General features: G+C 43.3%; 1 protein-coding gene across 1 annotated transcript; it reads left to right on the forward strand.

Annotated features, from left to right (window-relative positions):
• Positions 1-876: 876 nt before the first annotated feature.
• On the forward strand, positions 877-18,029 carry carhsp1 (calcium regulated heat stable protein 1). The gene is made up of 5 exons (XM_030089818.1): positions 877-1,067; positions 14,444-14,597; positions 15,222-15,330; positions 15,844-15,966; positions 16,992-18,029. Exons 2-5 carry the CDS (start codon positions 14,516-14,518, stop codon positions 17,152-17,154), a joined length of 477 nt encoding a protein of 158 aa, XP_029945678.1. The 5' UTR covers positions 877-1,067; positions 14,444-14,515; the 3' UTR covers positions 17,155-18,029.
• The last annotated feature ends 735 nt before the right edge of the window (positions 18,030-18,764 follow it).

Here is an 18,764-nt window from a genome sequence, read left to right on the forward strand (position 1 = left end):
TAACGGCAGTTAATCTGCTAAAATCCAGAACATGTCTCAGATTAATTCATTTTTCAGAGGTATATTCAGGCATGGAGAAACTAGCTATCAGAAAACAATATTTTCTTGCAAATAGTGAGAAGCAAAGAGATTAACAGAGGAACAGCACAAATCAGGCAAACACAGAAGTATTGAAAACAAATTAAGTAAGGAGATAATGAAGATTTCTCATTTGTTAATGTGTGCTGCAGCGACTGTGGAGACCCACAGGGATATCATGCTGTTTTCCATTTTTCTGTGTGCGTGAAAAATTACAATAAAAAAGGGGAATTCAGCATCTCAAAGAAGCAATGTGTTCACAAGCTGTGAGCTGCTGGTCTCTGAGGAAACAACACTCAGGATCTCAGACAAAAAGAGCACAGTTGACTCAAGAGCTGGTTTTACTTGAATAATTGACCTGCTTTTTGTAAGTCTGACACTAACAAGGATGCTTAGATGGAGATTACGTGTTTTTCAAGTGTATTTTTCCACTTTGAGGTGGATAGTTTAAACGAAATGAAAGCAATCCTGCTCTACACAGTGATTAACAGTTAAAACTGAGGGGAAAACTACAGCTGAACATAGACCAACCACAAAAAGCAATAAATCTACTGGTGAAAATAAAATATTTTTCACAAAATGAACACAAATGCACAAAAACTGGGGAAAAGAACAGAGGTCTCCAACTGATTTAAACGTAAATGTACTGAAAATCAAAATTTACTGAGTAAAAAGTGCTAAACCGTAATATATCCAAAAGGAGCGCGCTGTATTTGCGCGTGCTCTCTGACGTAAATTACGGTATTGCGTGACGTCACTGCGCATCCAGACACGCCCATTCATAAAAAGAGCGAGAGAGCGAAGGAGCGCGTAGCAGTCGCTGGACTCCCGGAGGTTCAATCTCATCCGAGCCACCGGAGCAAGAAAAAAACGGACTCTCCGTACCCGAAAAACTCAACTTTGGCTTTTATTTCCATCTTCTTGGGCGCGGTTGATTTTTTCAGGCGTTGAAAGAACACTTTTCCGGTCTTGAAGTTGGAGGGAAACAGGTGAGTGATACCTTCACAAACAAACTGTCTGCTCCACCCACGGTGTTATTTACATTTCTTCGGGTTAAAACACGGAGTGTGTGTATAGATGCTACCACTTGTAATCTGTCTCTCCGAGTTGGCCACGGGTTTCCACGCTGCTCTGCTTCTCATTACGGGCCGTGTGTGTTTTCCGTCGAGGGGGGTGGGGAAAGGGACAGCAGGCTGAGCTGGGTGGGCAGAACACACACTTTCATTCAGAGACGCTGGAGAGCAGACTTGAACTCTCCCAGTCTGCAAGAATGAGACTACACAATGAGCTTCAAGGGTATCTGTCTATCCAAAATATACTTGAGAAGTAAGTAGCTCCGTACATATAAAGTCAAAAGACACTCCAGTAGGTGGAATAAAGTGGACCAGTGTTTTTAGTCAGTGGTGGCTGAAGGCGAGTGAAGTGAGCTTGCTAACAGAAAGTTTGCAGATTCAACCCCCACTGCTGGTGAGTTACCACATGTCTCCCTGAGCAAGGCTGACCAAGACTCTGCTCCTCATAATCTATGAAGGAGACATTTAGTAAACTAACCCCCTAATCTGGAGAGGGCAGAAGTCTCTTCCGTCACTTCTGATCCACTTTCAAATCCACTCAGATTTTTCCTACGCTGCACTGTGATCCTTTAACAATGTGCAAAAATTACTACAGTTTTAGTATTTGATCTCTTTGAGCAGATCCAAGCCTCTTCAGCAGCCTAACAGAAGAATGAGATACCCTTTCCTGAACTTGCTCTTTTATCTTGTACCTGGCTCCCTCATAAAGGAGACTTTGCCTCAAGGGACTTCCTGGTGAAGTTTGATTTAAACAAATATGAACAGAATGACTTAAATGCTGAGAAGTAAATTCCCCAACAGGATTAGTAAGGAATGCTTCAGAATATGGGAGGTGATTTTAGTGCCTTGGAACAGTTATTGAGGCCATTTTTCATCTTGATGGTGAATATTGTCAGTTTTTCATACAATTGCTCTTTGAATACCCTAGAAGTCCCTGTGGTGCTGCAATCCTTATTTCTTTTATGGAAGTTTATTTCAGCAGACACACAGAAATATGGCTCTGTGCATCTCTGTATTCACATTCTGCCTTGTAAACGGGACCTAAAACTAGTTTGCCGCCGCTGCGGTAGCCTGCGCTACACTTTGCTGTGGAGCTCCTCAGTATTGACTGACCAGTCCAGTTGGAGGTCTGTGTGGGATCTCGCAGATCTTGCCCCTCCTATGAAGGCTGGTCTCATCTGCAGTTGCAGAACACTCCGTCTTTGTATCAATAATCTGTGGCTTGTGATGCCACCGTCGACCTACAAAGTCACCCACCAGTTTCCTGTTGTATCATGCATTTTTCTCTCAGAGGAGAGCAGAGTTGGCGACTAAGTTGTTGTTCTGTGCATGTTGTATTTTTGAAACAACTTCAAAACTGATGTATGAAGTAAGAAAAAGTCCTGAATTCCAGTGAAGGGGACTGTGTACTGGTTTTATCTTCATGCCATCTGGTTTCACTCAGAATGTATTGACTCTGATCAGATCTGCACGCAGACGGCAGACTTGCAGGTCTAAGAGAGTGAAGAGTTCGTCTAACACCTTCATGTGTTTCACTGCGTCACTGTGGGAGGCTTCCAGCACGACCTGTGTGTGAAGTTCTATGCTTGTACTCCAGGTGTTTCCACTTGTCTTATAGATTTCATTCTGCTTTATTATATATTGTGTTACTCTTTGTCCAGATTTTCAGAAGGGGTTTAACAAGACTGAGTTTGAATTTGAAGCCTCTGCTGATGTTATGTGGGATACTTCTGGTGGATCATCAGTACCAGTGGCACATGATTTATACCCCACAGCACCTGAGAGGTTACTGCTGAGCCCCTTTAGGACCAGAGTACAATCTTTTTTCTCTTCTGTACGTTGAACACCATGTCGAATGTCGTGCATGCTGGTTTCTCTCAAAGCCACAAGTCTCTGCATTTTGCTGCCAGCAGGGTAACACTCAGTGATAGGAGTCCTCCACTGTCACCACATCTCAGACGAATGGGGAACTGTTCTTCCCAGCATGGATCGAGGACCTCAGTTTCTTTTCCTGTTTAGAATTCACCAAAATCAGATTTGCACAAGTCACAAAATGGCATGAAGACCTTTTCTACAATCATTTGAGTGCAGCTTTTCCTCCTCCTGTGTGTTAAACCGACTGCTTTCCACAACATTTAGCCTCACTGTCATGTCTGAAATTAGAGACGTGAGCTGTAGCCTTACTTACAGTAGGTCTTGTTTGCTGAAGAACCATCTGTTGGAAACTTTGTTTTCCAGTTTTTGTTTCAGAAAACTTACAGGAAAGTTTACAAGTCAGGCGCTTTAGTTTGGCTTGTCTTCAGATCGACAACAGTAGAACGTCAACATTAAAGAATGCTTTTGTTGTCTTCCCTCGATGCGGAGACACACTCCGGCCCTGTTTACGCAGCAGTGTTTAAAGTGAAATGCATTGTTTTTGAGTTTTCACATTTACTTGACAGCATTTTTAAAACCATCCGTGGCAGAAATGCTCAGAGCAATGTAGTTTTCATGTTGGGCCACTGGTGAGCGCTTGGATTGCATTGTCGATTATTTTACAAGATTGAGCAGGATAATACTGAAATCTTTAATCATTTTGTGCATAAAACCTGTTTGCCTGTGCTGTTCCTTCAGACAAGCTGCGTTTTCCCCGGTCAGATTGAGACGGTGTTTTGAAAATCTTGCACTCCGGAAGCAGTTTTTAAAAAGTTCCGCATGATTTTGCTGATAAGTGTAACTTGTAAAAAGAACCACGTTCTTGATTGTCTTAATGCTCCGAGCGTCCTGAATGTTCTAGGAATGCTCCTCTTTGTCACAGCTTGTCTGTTATTGTTATGTATCTTGAAAAGATGGCACAGCTGCAACCTGCCAATCACAATAAACCCGAGGATGCTGCGGAATATCCATCCAGTAATTTTGCGATTACCGACTTCACGTTGAAATCTGATCACATGAGAAGCCTCAGTAAATCTGACCTGGTCTTGTTTTTTTGTGTGACGACTCTGGTCAATATATAACACACAGGGCAGCTCGAAATGACATGTAATTATGTGAAGACGCTTCGATGACTCAGCAGAACATCAAGGCCGCGTTTGAAGCCGGCAGAGGTGTTTATGGCGCTGCTCTTTACAGCCGTGAAGTCGGGAGACGGCGCTTGTTGTGAAGGATGTTGTGCAATATGATCTGCCGTGATGGTCCCCAGCGAGCGGCGGCCGCTGGCCATAAAACAATGACAAGGAAAGGGGAGGAGGGGCGGGCGGCGGGGGCTGGGGGAAGAAGAAGAGCGTGAACTAAATCTCTACATGAGGACGTAGAAGCACAGGATGGGCTTTTCGGCCTCCGTGTTTTACCACCAAACTTGGAAAACCCGTTTCTTCATGGCGCTGCATCCGTGCACATATTTTTGAAGTGACTTTGGAACAGGCCCAACACACACCGCTGCAGTAAAGGTGGACGGACGCTATTGTCTTGGATATAATTGGTGGCCATGGTGTTTGGATTTCTGTGAGCCGCTGACTAACACGCCACAATAGGGGAGGGATTTAGAAGTGCTGACTGGCAGATTTCGTTGCTTTTAAAACTCGGCTGCTTCCACCAGAAGCGTTTTAATTGACCTCACGTGCCTCCCGGTCCATGTTATATAGTTGAAAGTCAACTATAACAACTATCCAACTTCCTCGTGTGTGTGTGTGTGGTTTCATTATTAAAGCAAACGAGCAGCACCCACTTAGTGGCCCAACGTGAAAACTCCAACCTTTCTGTCATTTCTGTGTGAATGGAAATAATTTCCAAAACGCTGTCGTGTAAATGTGATAATTTTTTGAAAAAATGTATTTTCACTTGAAACTTAATGAAGTAAAGGAGGCCTTAAATGTCTGATCTGAATTCACGTTTTCTCATAAAAAGCAATTGTACACTTTTCTGATGCCTGCTTTAATGATTCAATCCATGTGACATGTTTGTCCCAAATTCTCTTTTTAGAGTGCTCGAAAGTTCAAAAGTTCAAAGACATGCCTGCAACTTTTTTATATTGCCTGTAGGCGTAGCCACATGATATGCTCTCTCCTGTAAAGTCAAGTTTCGGTACTGTTAAAACCATTTTTTATCAGTTTAGCTTTTTGCTCTTTCCATCCATTTCAGAATTATAAAAGTCTATTGTCAAATATGTAGTGGTTCTTCCAGGATTACATCTGCACTGGATGTGACTGATCTGCATTTCCTCTTGCATAAACAGAAATGCAAGATTTTTAGTTTCCCACTTGTCAGGTGGCGCGTCTCATTTCAAAAGAGCCCCTTCACTTGTCGCTCTCGGCTTTATCACCTCCAGACCCGTCTCGTATTTCACTGTGTGGGAACGAGCCGCCTCTCTGGAAACGTAATTTACAGCTGAGCTGCGTGACGGTGCTGCACGCACAGGACGTGACTCACAAGATCAGGTTGCAGTGTTTGTGCGGCGGGTGTTGGAGTATTTTCTATTAAGTTTCGCTTATGAGTAGTCTGCTTTTTGTTGTGTTACGGTCATAAACCAAACACATTAAGTAGAAGATGCAACTAAAGAACAACCCATCTCAAGTTCATAACCTCAAAAATAAATAGTCTTTTAAGTAGATTATGGTGTTGTTTGTTTGTTTGGGATCTGTTCTAAATAACAGTGCTTTTTCACTTGCCCCTAATTTACCCCAACTGTCACCTCGTGGGCAGTAAGTAGGGCAGTGTGGCTCCGTCTGATTGGCCCAGTGCGGTGACATGCACAGCGCGAGTGCACGGTGCACGGAGGCATCACTTATCACAGTTCACTCAGCCTTTTATGACATGCAGCACGGTGTGTTATGGACGTATCGCGCCGCATCAATTTTCTCCACATGTACTGGGTCCCTTTAACTGAAAAGGCTCCTGTACGTATTGTTGGCTGAGTTTTCACCGCCGCCTGAAGACTGAAGGTGTGTTATGTAAATCAGACTGACTCATGACAGACAAAAGCAGATAATAGAGATTGAAATGAATGAATGAAGGAAAGAAAAAAGTCAGTACGAAATGGTTGAAATTCACAAATCTCCTGGACGGTTCCTGGCTCCTGGTGAAGGTTCCTGTGCAGCTGAAATGTGCAGACAGGCAGGTTTTTCTTATTGACCGTGATAAATCCATAAACTGTGGCTAAAGTTTAATCTGTCAACATAAATAAACATGCACTCCACAAAGCACACTACGGTTGTTGACTGTGTAAAAGTCCAAACCTTTGAAAATCCTCTTCACTCCTTTCCGCTGCTCTTTTCCTGATAGTTCGAGTCTCGTCAGCTCCTCAGGCAACTAAATATAGCTGAAAACCATTTCAAATGAATAAACTTGATCATTTTTAGGCGTGTCCTTTTCAAAAGATTGCCACCTGAACTTTTCTGAAATGAAAATGCAAAAAAGATGTTTTCTCTTGAAATGCCATATTAACTGGGTCCTAATCTCTTAAATGACTCGCTCACGTTACTACCGGGCATCTTTGGAAAATCACTGGAGATTTAGATTGCAACGTCTCCTTGTTAATTAACTTAAATTTTGAGCACTTCAAAGACAGATTAACTGGATCTTTGATTACGGAGCAGATTTACTTCATGCTTCTGTAAACAGATGTTGCATTTGTTGGTATTTCAACACTCTGCTCTGTAGTCCATGTTCATTATGCAATCGATGGGAAATGAAGACCTTGTAATTGCAAAGCAGCAAATCGTCCCTAGCTTCTTTCTTCCTACATTCAAAATGTCGTGGCTTTGACCACAGCAGGAGAAAATGACGCTGGCTGAGAGGGAAAATGGGTTTACTGCAATTTAATTTCAGCATTATAAAGCGCTGTGTAGATCGCTGATAAGATAACCATGTAAGTGTGGCCCCGAGATGCCATTTCCTCCTCGTTTTCAGGTTCACTGGTCTCATTGCGGCCATGATCTGAGTTCTGTTTGTCCGAGTTGGGCACTCAGGGCTCTAATGGCTCTGCGGCAGCATCACTTTCACTGACTTATGCAGCGTGGAGAAAGAAGGGGACAGAAAACGTCCTCATGAATTATCATGACAAAGCCAGATTTCTTGTATTTGCTGGATTTATTGAATCGAGTCCTCAGAATGGTTTCATGGTTTAAAGAAATTCATTTTATCCAACACCTGTTGACATCCACTAACATTAAATGAGTTTTTTTATCATTGTGCAGTGTAGTTCTGAGGATCAAGTCTTTGAAAATGATCCTATTTTGTAGGAATCTGTTCAAAAATGGTTTTCCGTTACATTCTCATAATGTGCCCACAGTCTCTGCTTTCATTTCTGGTTTGGTTTGTGTGTGTGTGGCGTGGAGTTGCAGAGTGCCAAATGTGTCAACTGGGCCGACGGAACGACGCCACAAGGATTCCATCATTGAGTTGTTAATTCGGTCGCTGTTGAAATTATGATTGGAGCGTCTGGCTTCTGTTTTATCCTCCTGTTTAATTAGATGTGTAGCATCACGACATGTTGCATGATTAGTGCTCCATCAACCTCCAGCTGGTCCCCATTTTTTTTAAGAATCAAGTGTTACCTTCATATGGGAAATCAGTTTCTCATTAATGTCATGTTAAAAGCAATCTGTGCTTTTTTTTCATAGGAAGTGTTTGAAAATAACCTGAAATTATTGCTGAACATAATTTACTGTATTCTAAATGTAGCACAAAACAGTCAAAGATAATTAAATTTTGTCATTTGGTGTTTTATATTATTGGACAGTTTATTTCCCTTTTAAGTCATGTTGATATTGCAATTTTAAGCTCTAAAGATACTATGCAACCTAATAAGATACCAGTGTTTGTTTCCACTGGCTTTGAACATCCAATTTAACAAATAACAGGTAAAAGTATCAGCTAATAAATCCCTCTCTTATCCCACAAATACACATTCGCAACAACACAACATCCAATCAGAAGAGCTGTTTCAGAGAAGAAATCAAACGACTTCCTGACATTTTGTGTTCCTATATTGAGCTGCAGGAAGTTCTACCAGCGTCAGACCAATGGCTCTCTCTATAAATCCATAAAACTCATGCAGTGACTTAATCTAACAATTCGTTAATGAAAGTCCAAATATCAAGAAGGGAGGAAATCCAGATCCGTCAGTGAAAGATCGAACACTCGAGACAGGAGTTACTTATTGACTCCTTACAGCACACTGGAGTGCTGGACTGAGAATAACTAAAACCAAAACTAGCCAAAACCTCAACATGGGCTAACTCTGAGGTTTTTCCCCCCAGCTGGTGAACATTTAGTGACGACTAAACAGGAGAAGAGCAGCAGCGGTTTGGATGTGACGACGCGGGGTTCATCACAGGACAGTTTCTCTTAAAACACCTTCGTAGTTTGGACCAGGTTCCGTCAGACCACAGCTGAAGCCGAATTTAAAGTGAATCTGCAGGAAATGAAAGCAGCTCAGTTCAAGATCCCAGCGGTATAGAAGCATTTCTACGTGCATTTGAGACGACGCTCAAAAACTCGAATCTCTCGCAGCATTTCTGGCTGAATAGGAGAAAACCTGTTTGTTTCCTTTTTCCTGATGTTTCCAGGAAATATTGTCCATCAGTTGTGGGCATGACAGCCAGCGCCAAGGAAAGGAGACTGAGAGTCTGGAGCAGAGGAAAGAGTGGGAGGAGAGGGCCTGACGTGCTCCCTGTGGAGCTCTCTGGTAAACAGAATAATTTACCAGATGATTGAGATTGAAAGAGGCTCTGCAGCCGCACAGACGTGTCTTCATAATGCTGCACCGCGCAGGCCAGATAAAAGAAAGATCACGGTGACGAAAACGAATTAGAGCCCAAAGCTGCTGTGTGGTGAGTTTGTCTTACCGCGCGGCGAGAGGAGTCCTTTTAATTTGTTTGAGCTTATTGAGTTTAATTTACATGACCTCAAAGGTGAGTAACAGAAGCTGATAGCATTAGTTTGATCAAAGACCAGGCTTCGACTCCTCACTCGTTTCTTCCTTTGATATTTATGCATGAAATGGAAATGACTGAGATGAGACACGGATCAGACCTCAGATGGCCATGGTGTCGTTGTTTCTTTAACTAACAGGCCTGTACAGCATAACAAACAGGCCATTCAAAATTGCGGCTCGCAAAGATTTACAAAAATTAATTGGTGTTTTCTAAGGCTTTTTTGTTGTGGGATTTCTTACAAAAATGGGTTTATTTTCTATTCCTATTCGTGGCTAATTCGAGGATCACCAGTGCATGTTTTCAGACTGTTGAAGGAAACCCATTAATAAAAAAGCAGAACATGCAAACTCCACAGAGAAAAACCCCTGCTGGCGTTTGAACCGGGACATTTTCACTGTGCAGCAGAAGTTCTAACCACTGCATCGAGTCAGAACCAACAGCGCCAACCCGTGGCCTGGCTGTATAACTACACCGCTTTCTGTCGTTTCTGTGTAAACAAACAACTTTTCTGAAACGAAAACACAAGAATGATGCATTTTCACTTGTGAACAGAGTTAAGGTCACTCTTCATGTGATGCTGTGGACTTGATCCCGACTCTGACACTCGAGTGCTGTTAAACTGGCAGAAATTGGCGTCCTGTGGCGCCGCTCACGGTCGTGGTCTAAACAGGTGTTGTTGATGTTACTCACTGCTAAGTGTGAACTCAGTGAGTGTGAACTCACTCCTCCTGTGCCTCTGTCTTTTTAAAAGTGGTGGGGGGGGGGATTCTTTGCTGACGCACATCGAGGAGGTGACTCACCCACTTTTAGAATCGAGATTACCTTTTCACCGCCGCGCACGTGCGTTACGCTCAGCTTCACACACACACACACTCGCACACGCTCGCACAGAGAGGAGCGTCCGCACACCCGAGTCGGGAGTAATTGGTGTGAGCTTAATGCTTTCTCCCATCACTTCTCCGCAGCGGCTGCAAAGTACGTCAAAAGCTGATTGTCAGCGACTCTTTTATGTTGGCTCATACAAACCCTCAATGCCTTGCCTGGAGCCCTTCACTTCCCCCGTCCGCCTCTTTCATTTCAGCGGTTTAATAACACGGACGCTACAAAAGCCTGGACTACCGTCAGCCACAAAGGCTCAAGGCACTCCGAGTTTGAAGCGAGGACACTGCAGACGTGAAAATGTGACAGCGGTTCCACAAGCTCCTGAGAGATCTTAAAAAAAAAAAATCTGAATGTTTTAACTTGTTTTATTCCATCGCATTCCAAACTTGCTGTTTAAATGCTGCCAATTCATAAAAACGGTCCATTTTTGCCCTCTCCATTTCATTTTCTCACATTGGCCCAATAGATGCCGATCCAAAAGATACTATCTGGTTGCCGTGTGCTCAGTTACCTGTAGAGAAGCGGCTTGAAATCACACTGCGGTTTGTCGTCTCACCCTCGATTCAATTTGCTTTCATTTCTTCCCTCGGGTGATGAAGGCCTCGGTGAACCTGTGAGAAAGCTGCTGATTGCAACAGATAATTCAAAACATCTGAAGCGAGGAGAAAAGATGTAAGAACAAGCGCAGATAAGAAGCAGAGAGAAGATTCTGCTCACGGTAAAACTCGATGAACCTTTTTATGGGGGTTGTTGCACCGGAGCCCGAGGGCGGGATAAATCTCTGAGTACACGTGCACAATAGAAAAATTATAATACAATGCTTTGAAATAAGCTATAATTTCTAGTGCCAAGGCTCATCATCCAGCAAATATCTACAATATATCTTGATGTGCCATGATGGAAAAAAATCTGCTTTCTCGTTCTTTTCCTTGGATTTCATTGTATTTCATGGAGCAGAGTGAAAGATAAGATCTCTTTGTATTCAAATTCACTGGTACTTTAAACAGAAAACCATTGTGTGTTTTCACATGTAGTCTAAATCAACTGTGTGCTTTATTTCAACCATCTCAACATTGGGCGAAATTTCTCTTCCTTTGGAAAAATCAAAATATGCTCGTCCCGTATTACAGATTCTGTCCCAGTAGTAGTTCAGCTGTACGACTTGTAATTTCTTCTTTATTACAGTCTTGTAACTGGCAGATTGTGAGAGTTTGCTCTTCAATCTGCCTCGTTCCTTCTCTTTTTGGATCATTCTACCACTAGATGCTACCAAAAACAAACATTTTTCCTCCTTTCCTCCCTTTTTGTTCTGTGTGAAGGATAAAATCCCGCACAATAACATTAGTCACCCCCAAATTCTCCTCTTTCCTACCTCCCAGCTCACGACTCAAAACGCACATCCTTGACAGGTCGGCGCTCGGCTGCCGCTGCACAAAACACACATTGTACCACAAAATGGGAGTAATTAGAAAAAAAGAATTCAATCTGGCACACTGTACTGAAGCTGCTCATAGAAGAATGTCAAGGACTGTCCCTTTCAAAGGTGAGATTGATTTGTCTGTGAAAGCGGCGTTCAATACATGGATCTCCTGTTGCAGGAGGCGTCGCAGTGAAACTGTAAACCGGTGAAGAGGGCCTGCATGGATTCATCCGATGTGTTCAGACTCCAGTCGTCCGCTTTTAATGGCCTCATCACATGAGCTGCCTCCGCCAAGTTGTTTTGTCCTGAGAGCTAATGCATACATCCATATAAGCGTGTGTGTGTTGCGTCCCATCAGACTGGTATTTGCTGCATCAGCAGGATCGCTGTGTAACGCCGTATCCAGAGAGCACGATCGTGGGGAGAAAAAAAAATGCCCGTCGTGCGCAGGTTTGATCTGGCGCTGTGTGTCACAGACGGGACATAGCAAAGCCAGCAGCTTTTGTTTGGGTTTCTCAGACGAGCACAAGCAGAATCACTGCCGTGTTTATGCAACGCCGGCGTTTTCCAGAGCTGCCCGGTGTCGTCAGGGGCCTCCACATCGAATCAGGAACGTAGAAACGGAGTCTTTTAGATATTAACCATCGTTTACCCAGAGAAGCCGTGATCCAGGCCCAGTCTGAGAATACGAGGCGGCTCGTTTTGATAACTCAGATCTGCCGCCACAGACCGTGCCAAAGGTCATTAGTGTTTGGAACGAATCCTAAATTTGACTTTGTCCTTTCAACAACATCAATCAGTTAAGAGTCAGACTTCACAGGCTAAATCTGAACTTTGCTTATCGTGCTCTCCGAGGCCTCCTTTGAGGCGGTTATCTCTTCCCGGTGTCATTTCCCCGCCGCCCTCCTCGCTCTGGCCTTTCCAAACATTTCTCCGTTAATGGGTTCTCAACGCCGGCCGTGTTAATTCTGGCCTGTCGTCACGGCGTAACGATCGAGTGGCACATGAGTGTGTTAGTCATGAATGACGCGTGTTGTCCGGAGAGGCTGTGATCGCATTAACTGTCCATTGAGTTAAGAGTGAAAGCACACACACACACACACACCTCTGCTGCCTGGGTCTATTCAACTGTTGTGACTGGGTGTACGCATTTAAAATAAACAAATACATGTAATTATTGGCTAAAAAAGGATTTGGGAAGATAAATATATAAAGTCGCCCTTTAATTTTCTATTTTGAAGCATTTTCTAACAACATTTTTTAAAGACGCGTCCTCATTCTTCAGCTTCGTCCCTGCTGTTGTTTTCCTTCTTCCAGTCGTTACTCATCCTCGTTCAGCGGACGACGCAGACAAGGATGATCCATCAAAACACAGCGGCCTCCGTCGGCCTTTGTTCCTTTTTATCATCGAGCCAGACTCGAGTGCGTTTTGCTTTTTTTCGTCCATTATCTGGCAGGAAGTAACTGAAACGGCTCTGAGACGGGACAGTTGTGGACTCGTCTGTTTTTGGTGTGCCGACGACGAGACAAGACATGTGGGCATCTTTCATTTGGAAAGTTGCTGGTTCAATTCCCCGACTCCCCCATCCGCATGTCAAAGTGTCCTTGAGCAAGACTCTGAACCCCAAATTACTCTCAATGGATGGACTGAATGCCTTTCGTGACCGTTGCATCCATTTGTTGAGAAAATTTTTCCCCTGGGATCAAAAACTGTGAAATTATGAGGAATACAAACTTGCTTAACTTCTTCCGAGAAGAAAATAATACAACTAAAACAGTTTGAACAACTGTTTGGCTCAAAGATGCAGGTAAAGCTTGGATAAAGTTCACAGTAACTTCTTATTGAGTGAATTAAGCTCTTCATTGTTTTCTAGGTTAGGATTTCAACATCTGTCTAAAGTTTTTTGGATTCAGGTTTGAATCGTCGCTCAAACAGGAAGGACGGGGAGAAAAGGAGCAGATCGTTTTCTTATTTTATAGGCACTGAAAAGGGGGTATAAAAGTGACTTAAAATCAATCAGAAATGAGGTGAAAAACTAAAAGTAGATGTGAGGAAAATCCAGTTTCCATAAAGTGTTATTAACAAAGAAATCTTGCTCCTAGTTTAATTTATCACAATCAGGCAGGTGGAACAAAGCAATCGCATCAAGAACAAACTGTTTTGGCCATATTCAGCCTCAATAACGCTACTAGTAACCTATAAAACAGAAGTTTCCAGTCCAATAAGGATGGTGTGATCCTATATTTGCGGATGCTGTATTTTATTTTAATTATTTATTGACTTTTAACTATTTTTAAGTTTATATTTTCTTGATTTTTATGCTTAGTGTCAGTTTAAGGCACCTTTTGGATGAACCTCTTACTCTCGTTGAGGCAAATACAAACATACATCCGCTGCGTTTTCTCAGTTTGTTCTCCTTAAACGTAGAAGCAGAGAGCTGTTGAACCGGGCTGAGGGATCATCACTACACTGTGAGTCACTTCACAGCTCTCATCTCATCCACTGTATGTGTAAAAACATTAATTAGTGCAGCTTCAGCTTTCTATTTTTGCTCCAATCATGAGCTACTTTAGATCATCGTGGCATTTTTTTTTTTTGTGTGTGTTTTTTTTGTTGCATCACAACATAAAAAAAAATGAACAAAGGAGGCTCTGTTGCTCCTTTCCAAAAACAACATATCAGACCTCTGAGGTCTTGCTGACCTTGTTGTCGTAACCTTTTGCTCGCAGGAACGCCGGGTCCCCCTCTGTCCGGCAGCATTAGAGGTAATGAGAGGTGAGAGCCGGGCGGAGGTGTTTTCCTCAGCCTGGCTCTAATTGGTGGACGCAGGTGGTGAAGTGAATGAAGGAAGGCTCTGTTCTCGCTCTCCGGCCCGGTCAGGCCTCGCCGCTGCGACCCTCACTTATTGTTGTTGTGCTATAATGAGAACTCGGGACAAGCCTCCAGCTGGCCGCTGATTGACTGTTTTTGTTTTTCTGCTTCAGAGGATCGTTTCAGGCACATGACGTGTGTGTTTGTGCTTTAATCAGAAAGCCATAAACATCTCGTCTTTCTTTCTCGCCCTTCTCCTCAGGTAACTGACGGCCTCTACGCAGTGACCCCGCCCTCTTCGTCCTCTCCGACCCTTTGACTCGTCTACTCAGACATGTCCACCGAGGCCACGTCCATCCAGGGGGCTCGGCCCGCGACCCCGCCGCTGCCCTCGCCGGCATCCCCGCGTTCCGAAGGTTAAAATTAGAAAAAGAAGCAATCAATATTTTCTCTCAGCTTTCCTCCATATTAACTGGAAAACATTACAGGAGGAAAAACTTCTCCATCACTCCACGCTCACTAACTGTTGGCTTAAATATTTACATATGTGTCCACTGATCCTCCAGAAAAGCACAAACATTTTCCATGTGAAAGAACGTGAGGAGAGGACAGTAAATTCAATTTTATATCATAAAAAAAGAAAAATGTATTGTAAGACAGCAATACTTAGGTATACTGTCAAGTTCTTTTCCTTAAAGAAAATTAGGACACGAACACAGAATGAACGAACATATACTAGATTGTTTACAGGGTTTTTTACTTCATTGAATGAGATTTTTAGGTAATAGATAAATTAGAATTGTGATATTTGTGCAACTTTGTCCTGTTTTATACGTCGACGTGTGTTTTAGTGATGCTCTCAAACTGCGCACTCGCAAAGCATTGAAGCTTCATTCAAAACGTTAAGTATCAAAACTAGACAATCGTGATGCATGAAGAGGAGAAGCAGCAGCTGTGATGTTCATGTCCAATTTCACATACTGTCAGTCACACTGAGTTTTGTTTGTTTTGTTTATTTTTTTTTTTTTTTGTCCTTCCAGAGTCTCTGAAGCTTCCAGCCTGCAGACAGAGAGACCGCTCCCCTTCCCCCATGAGAGGCTACCTCATCCCCAGCCCTCTGCCCACACGCAGGAACAGGACCTTCTCGGCGTGAGGACACACACACACACACACACACACACACACACACACACACACACACACACACACACACACACACACACACACACACACACACACACACACACACACACAGTCTTGTATTTCTATCCTTGTGGGGACCGTCCATTGACTCCCATTCATGTCTAGCCCCTAACCCTGACCCTTACCCTAACCCTAACCCACACCACAACAAAGCCTAACCCTAAAGAAATGTTTTTGCACTTTTACTTTTTTCAGTAACAACAACATGGTCAAGAAAACACTGTTTCTCCTACTTAGGACCGGAAAAAGGTCCCCACAAGGCACGTCGTTTCACGTTTTGCTGTCCTTGTGGGGACATTTGGCCCCAACAAGGATAGAAATACGAGAACACACACACACACACACACACACACACACACACACACACTAGCACATTAGAAACTCAGATTTTCAGTCAAACCAGCTCATTCTCCTCAGAAACAGTGAGTTGAAGTTCACGTCTCCTCTTCTTCACGGCAGGACGGCCCGTGCAGCCGAGGGTCCGTTGTATAAAGGCGTGTGTAAATGCTTCTCCCGCTCTAAAGGCCATGGCTTCATCACGCCAGCGGACGGAGGCAACGACGTCTTTGTCCACATCTCGGAGTAAGTGTTTGCAGCAGGACCTTACTATGAGTCGCTACAGTTTTAAGTGCATGTTTAAAAGAACATGAACATTGGCGTTATGATGATCAAATACACACATGTAGACTAGTTTTTACATCAGATTCACTTTCTGCATATTTTGTTTCATTACATTGTGGACAGTGTGTAATAATGCATCAAGGAGAAGTTGTTTTTTTTTTTTTTTTTTTTTTTTTTTTTTTTTTGGGACATTTCACTGTATTTTGTTTTAGAAAGTGTCACTGAAATCGGGCTTTATGTTGAGATTATAGTCATTATTGATAGTAAGTATTTGGTTTTTGCAAAAACATACGTTTTCATCAGGTATCTGTGTGTCACAGCAAAGAAAAAACTCTAACGCTGGAATTTAAAGGTCATTGTGTCATAACTGAAACGCGTTTGACACCCCTGCTATATCTTGTGAATTTTATTTATCTTTATGAATTGTCTGCCTGTCGTCCACTGATAACTTCTGCACCTCTTCACAGACAGACAGACACACACAGTGTGTGTGTGATGGGTTGTTTGAGGGCTGCTTTGGTTTTAATCATTGACTGTGATCAAACTGTGTCATGACTCTGTGTAGGAGGAAAAACACACACACACACACACACACACATTGAGGGATGTCAGGAGCTGCAGGAGTGTGTGGGAGGACAACAGAATATGTGATGACCTTCACCACAAAGCCTTTATCACCCACAGGTTTAAATCACAACGTCAGCAGGACACACACACACACACACACACTTACACTTGTATAACCACCTACTCACATGTAAAGAGAAAAGCCTCGTGTATTGTTTAAATAGGACACAGTGTAATACAGTGGTTGACAAGCTTCACCTTGGAGACTCTTTTGGAACAGGAAGCAGGACGACTGTGTGCTTTATTGGTGTTTACTGTCAGGGGTTGGGTGGAAGGTGGGTGGAAGGTGGGGGGGGGGGGGGGGGGGGGTTTATCACTCATCATGTCACTTGACATGTTTTTCTTTCCGTCTCCCGCAGCATCGAGGGCGAGTACGTGCCGGTGGAGGGCGACGAAGTGAGCTACAAGATCTGCTCCATCCCCCCCAAGCTGGAGAAGGTGCAGGCGGTGGAGGTGACCATCACCCACCTCAACCCGGGAACCAAGCACGAGACCTGGGCCGGGCACGTGATCAGCAGCTGAACCCCGACACACACTTGAGGGAGAAGGAGGGGGTCGGAGCGGGGCGGGTCGGGGCGGGGTGGGGAGCGGGTGAGTTTTGGGGCAGTTTGTGCAGACACGTTCATATTTGTGTGAGGAGATCAGCAAGTCTGGAATGAGATTAGTTTTGAATCTTAAAATCCGTTTGTGTCTATAAACACCGGTAATTGTCCCACCTCCACCCCTCCCACCTGGCTCTGCCTGACGCTCGGGTTTTTTTTCCCTTAAACTCGCCTGGCAGGCTCAGTTTTGGATCCAAGTGTTCCTGCCAGTCCCTTTTGGGTCCCGTTCAAATTCAACCAACTGAGAGGTCTGAGACATTTACAGGTCCACACACACACACACACACACACACACACACACACACACACCAAACATAATAAACAAGCACAGACTTTGGTACACAGGCTCAGATCTCATTATCGACCGATATATAAATATGAACGAAAGTCTCCACAAACGTGCACCAGTCTCTAATAGACGTGGTCGTGGATGTAGGGAGGGTCAGGAGAGGAGAGAAGAGTCATTTACCAGCTGTTAAACACTTTGACAAACCCCAAAATGTCACAGATCACAGGTGAAGCTTCCTTTCTGGAGTCCGTTTGTTCTGGGCGAGGGTGACGACACACGAGTAGATTAAACTTTGCGCTTTTCTGCGTTTTAAAGCCCCGCTGGTGAAAGTTTGGCTGTTTGCAGTTTTTGGGAGTGAACCAGAGAGGAGGATTGTTTTTTCTGTGTGTGCCTGCTTCAACCAGAGAACTTACATCTCTCTTTGTGCCTGATTATATCGATCTGTCATCTGTATTTGGTTGTGTTTGGGTAGTTACATCGGTGAAATAAAGTATTTTCATCTGGTACTCTTTGATGCGTTCTGCCTTTTTATTTAAATACTTTTTCTCCCATTAGAACATAGTGTACCAGATATTTTATTATTTTACACACTATTGGCTTATTCTTCTTTTTTTTTTTTTTCTTTTTTTTATTTGATGCCAGCCAAACATCTGAAAGACGTCAGGACGGGACGCTTTTTGCAGCTGTCTACGATCCGCTCTCCTGGGAAGTGAAACGGCCCGTTTCTGGAGTTTCAGGAGAGGAATGTGGTTTTATTCCTGTCTGCGGGATTTTGGCTGCACAGCAGTCCTCTGCCAGACAAAAATCTGCCATTTAATCTTTAACTTACTGCCAAAAGAAGAAAAATAAACATGAAAACTGGAATCCAGACTTACTGAAATAGGCATAAATTAAACATTTTACAAGATCTCTACACTTCAACACTTTAAATTCAACAAAAAGACACAATCTAAGTACACACATATTTTTGCAAAGTGGAGAGTTAGATTATCTCTAAGTTATGAAGTATCCTATTATACATGGAGCTATGAACAATAAATCACACTTGACCCTTGAGCAGCCTGTCTCGGGGTTTAGATGTATTTTTTCTATTACTGTGTTTGTTGCCAGGTTTATCTGATTCTTAGAGAAGATCCTGATTATATTTAGAAACTTTAAATGGAGGAAGGAAAACGGTGGCCTGCTGTCCTCGTGTGGCCACATTGAACTACTACAGCTGCTTCTGACAATCATGCATCATT

This window comes from Salarias fasciatus, chromosome 4 (genome assembly GCF_902148845.1).
Source record: "Salarias fasciatus chromosome 4, fSalaFa1.1, whole genome shotgun sequence".
NCBI lineage: Eukaryota > Metazoa > Chordata > Actinopteri > Blenniiformes > Blenniidae > Salarias > Salarias fasciatus.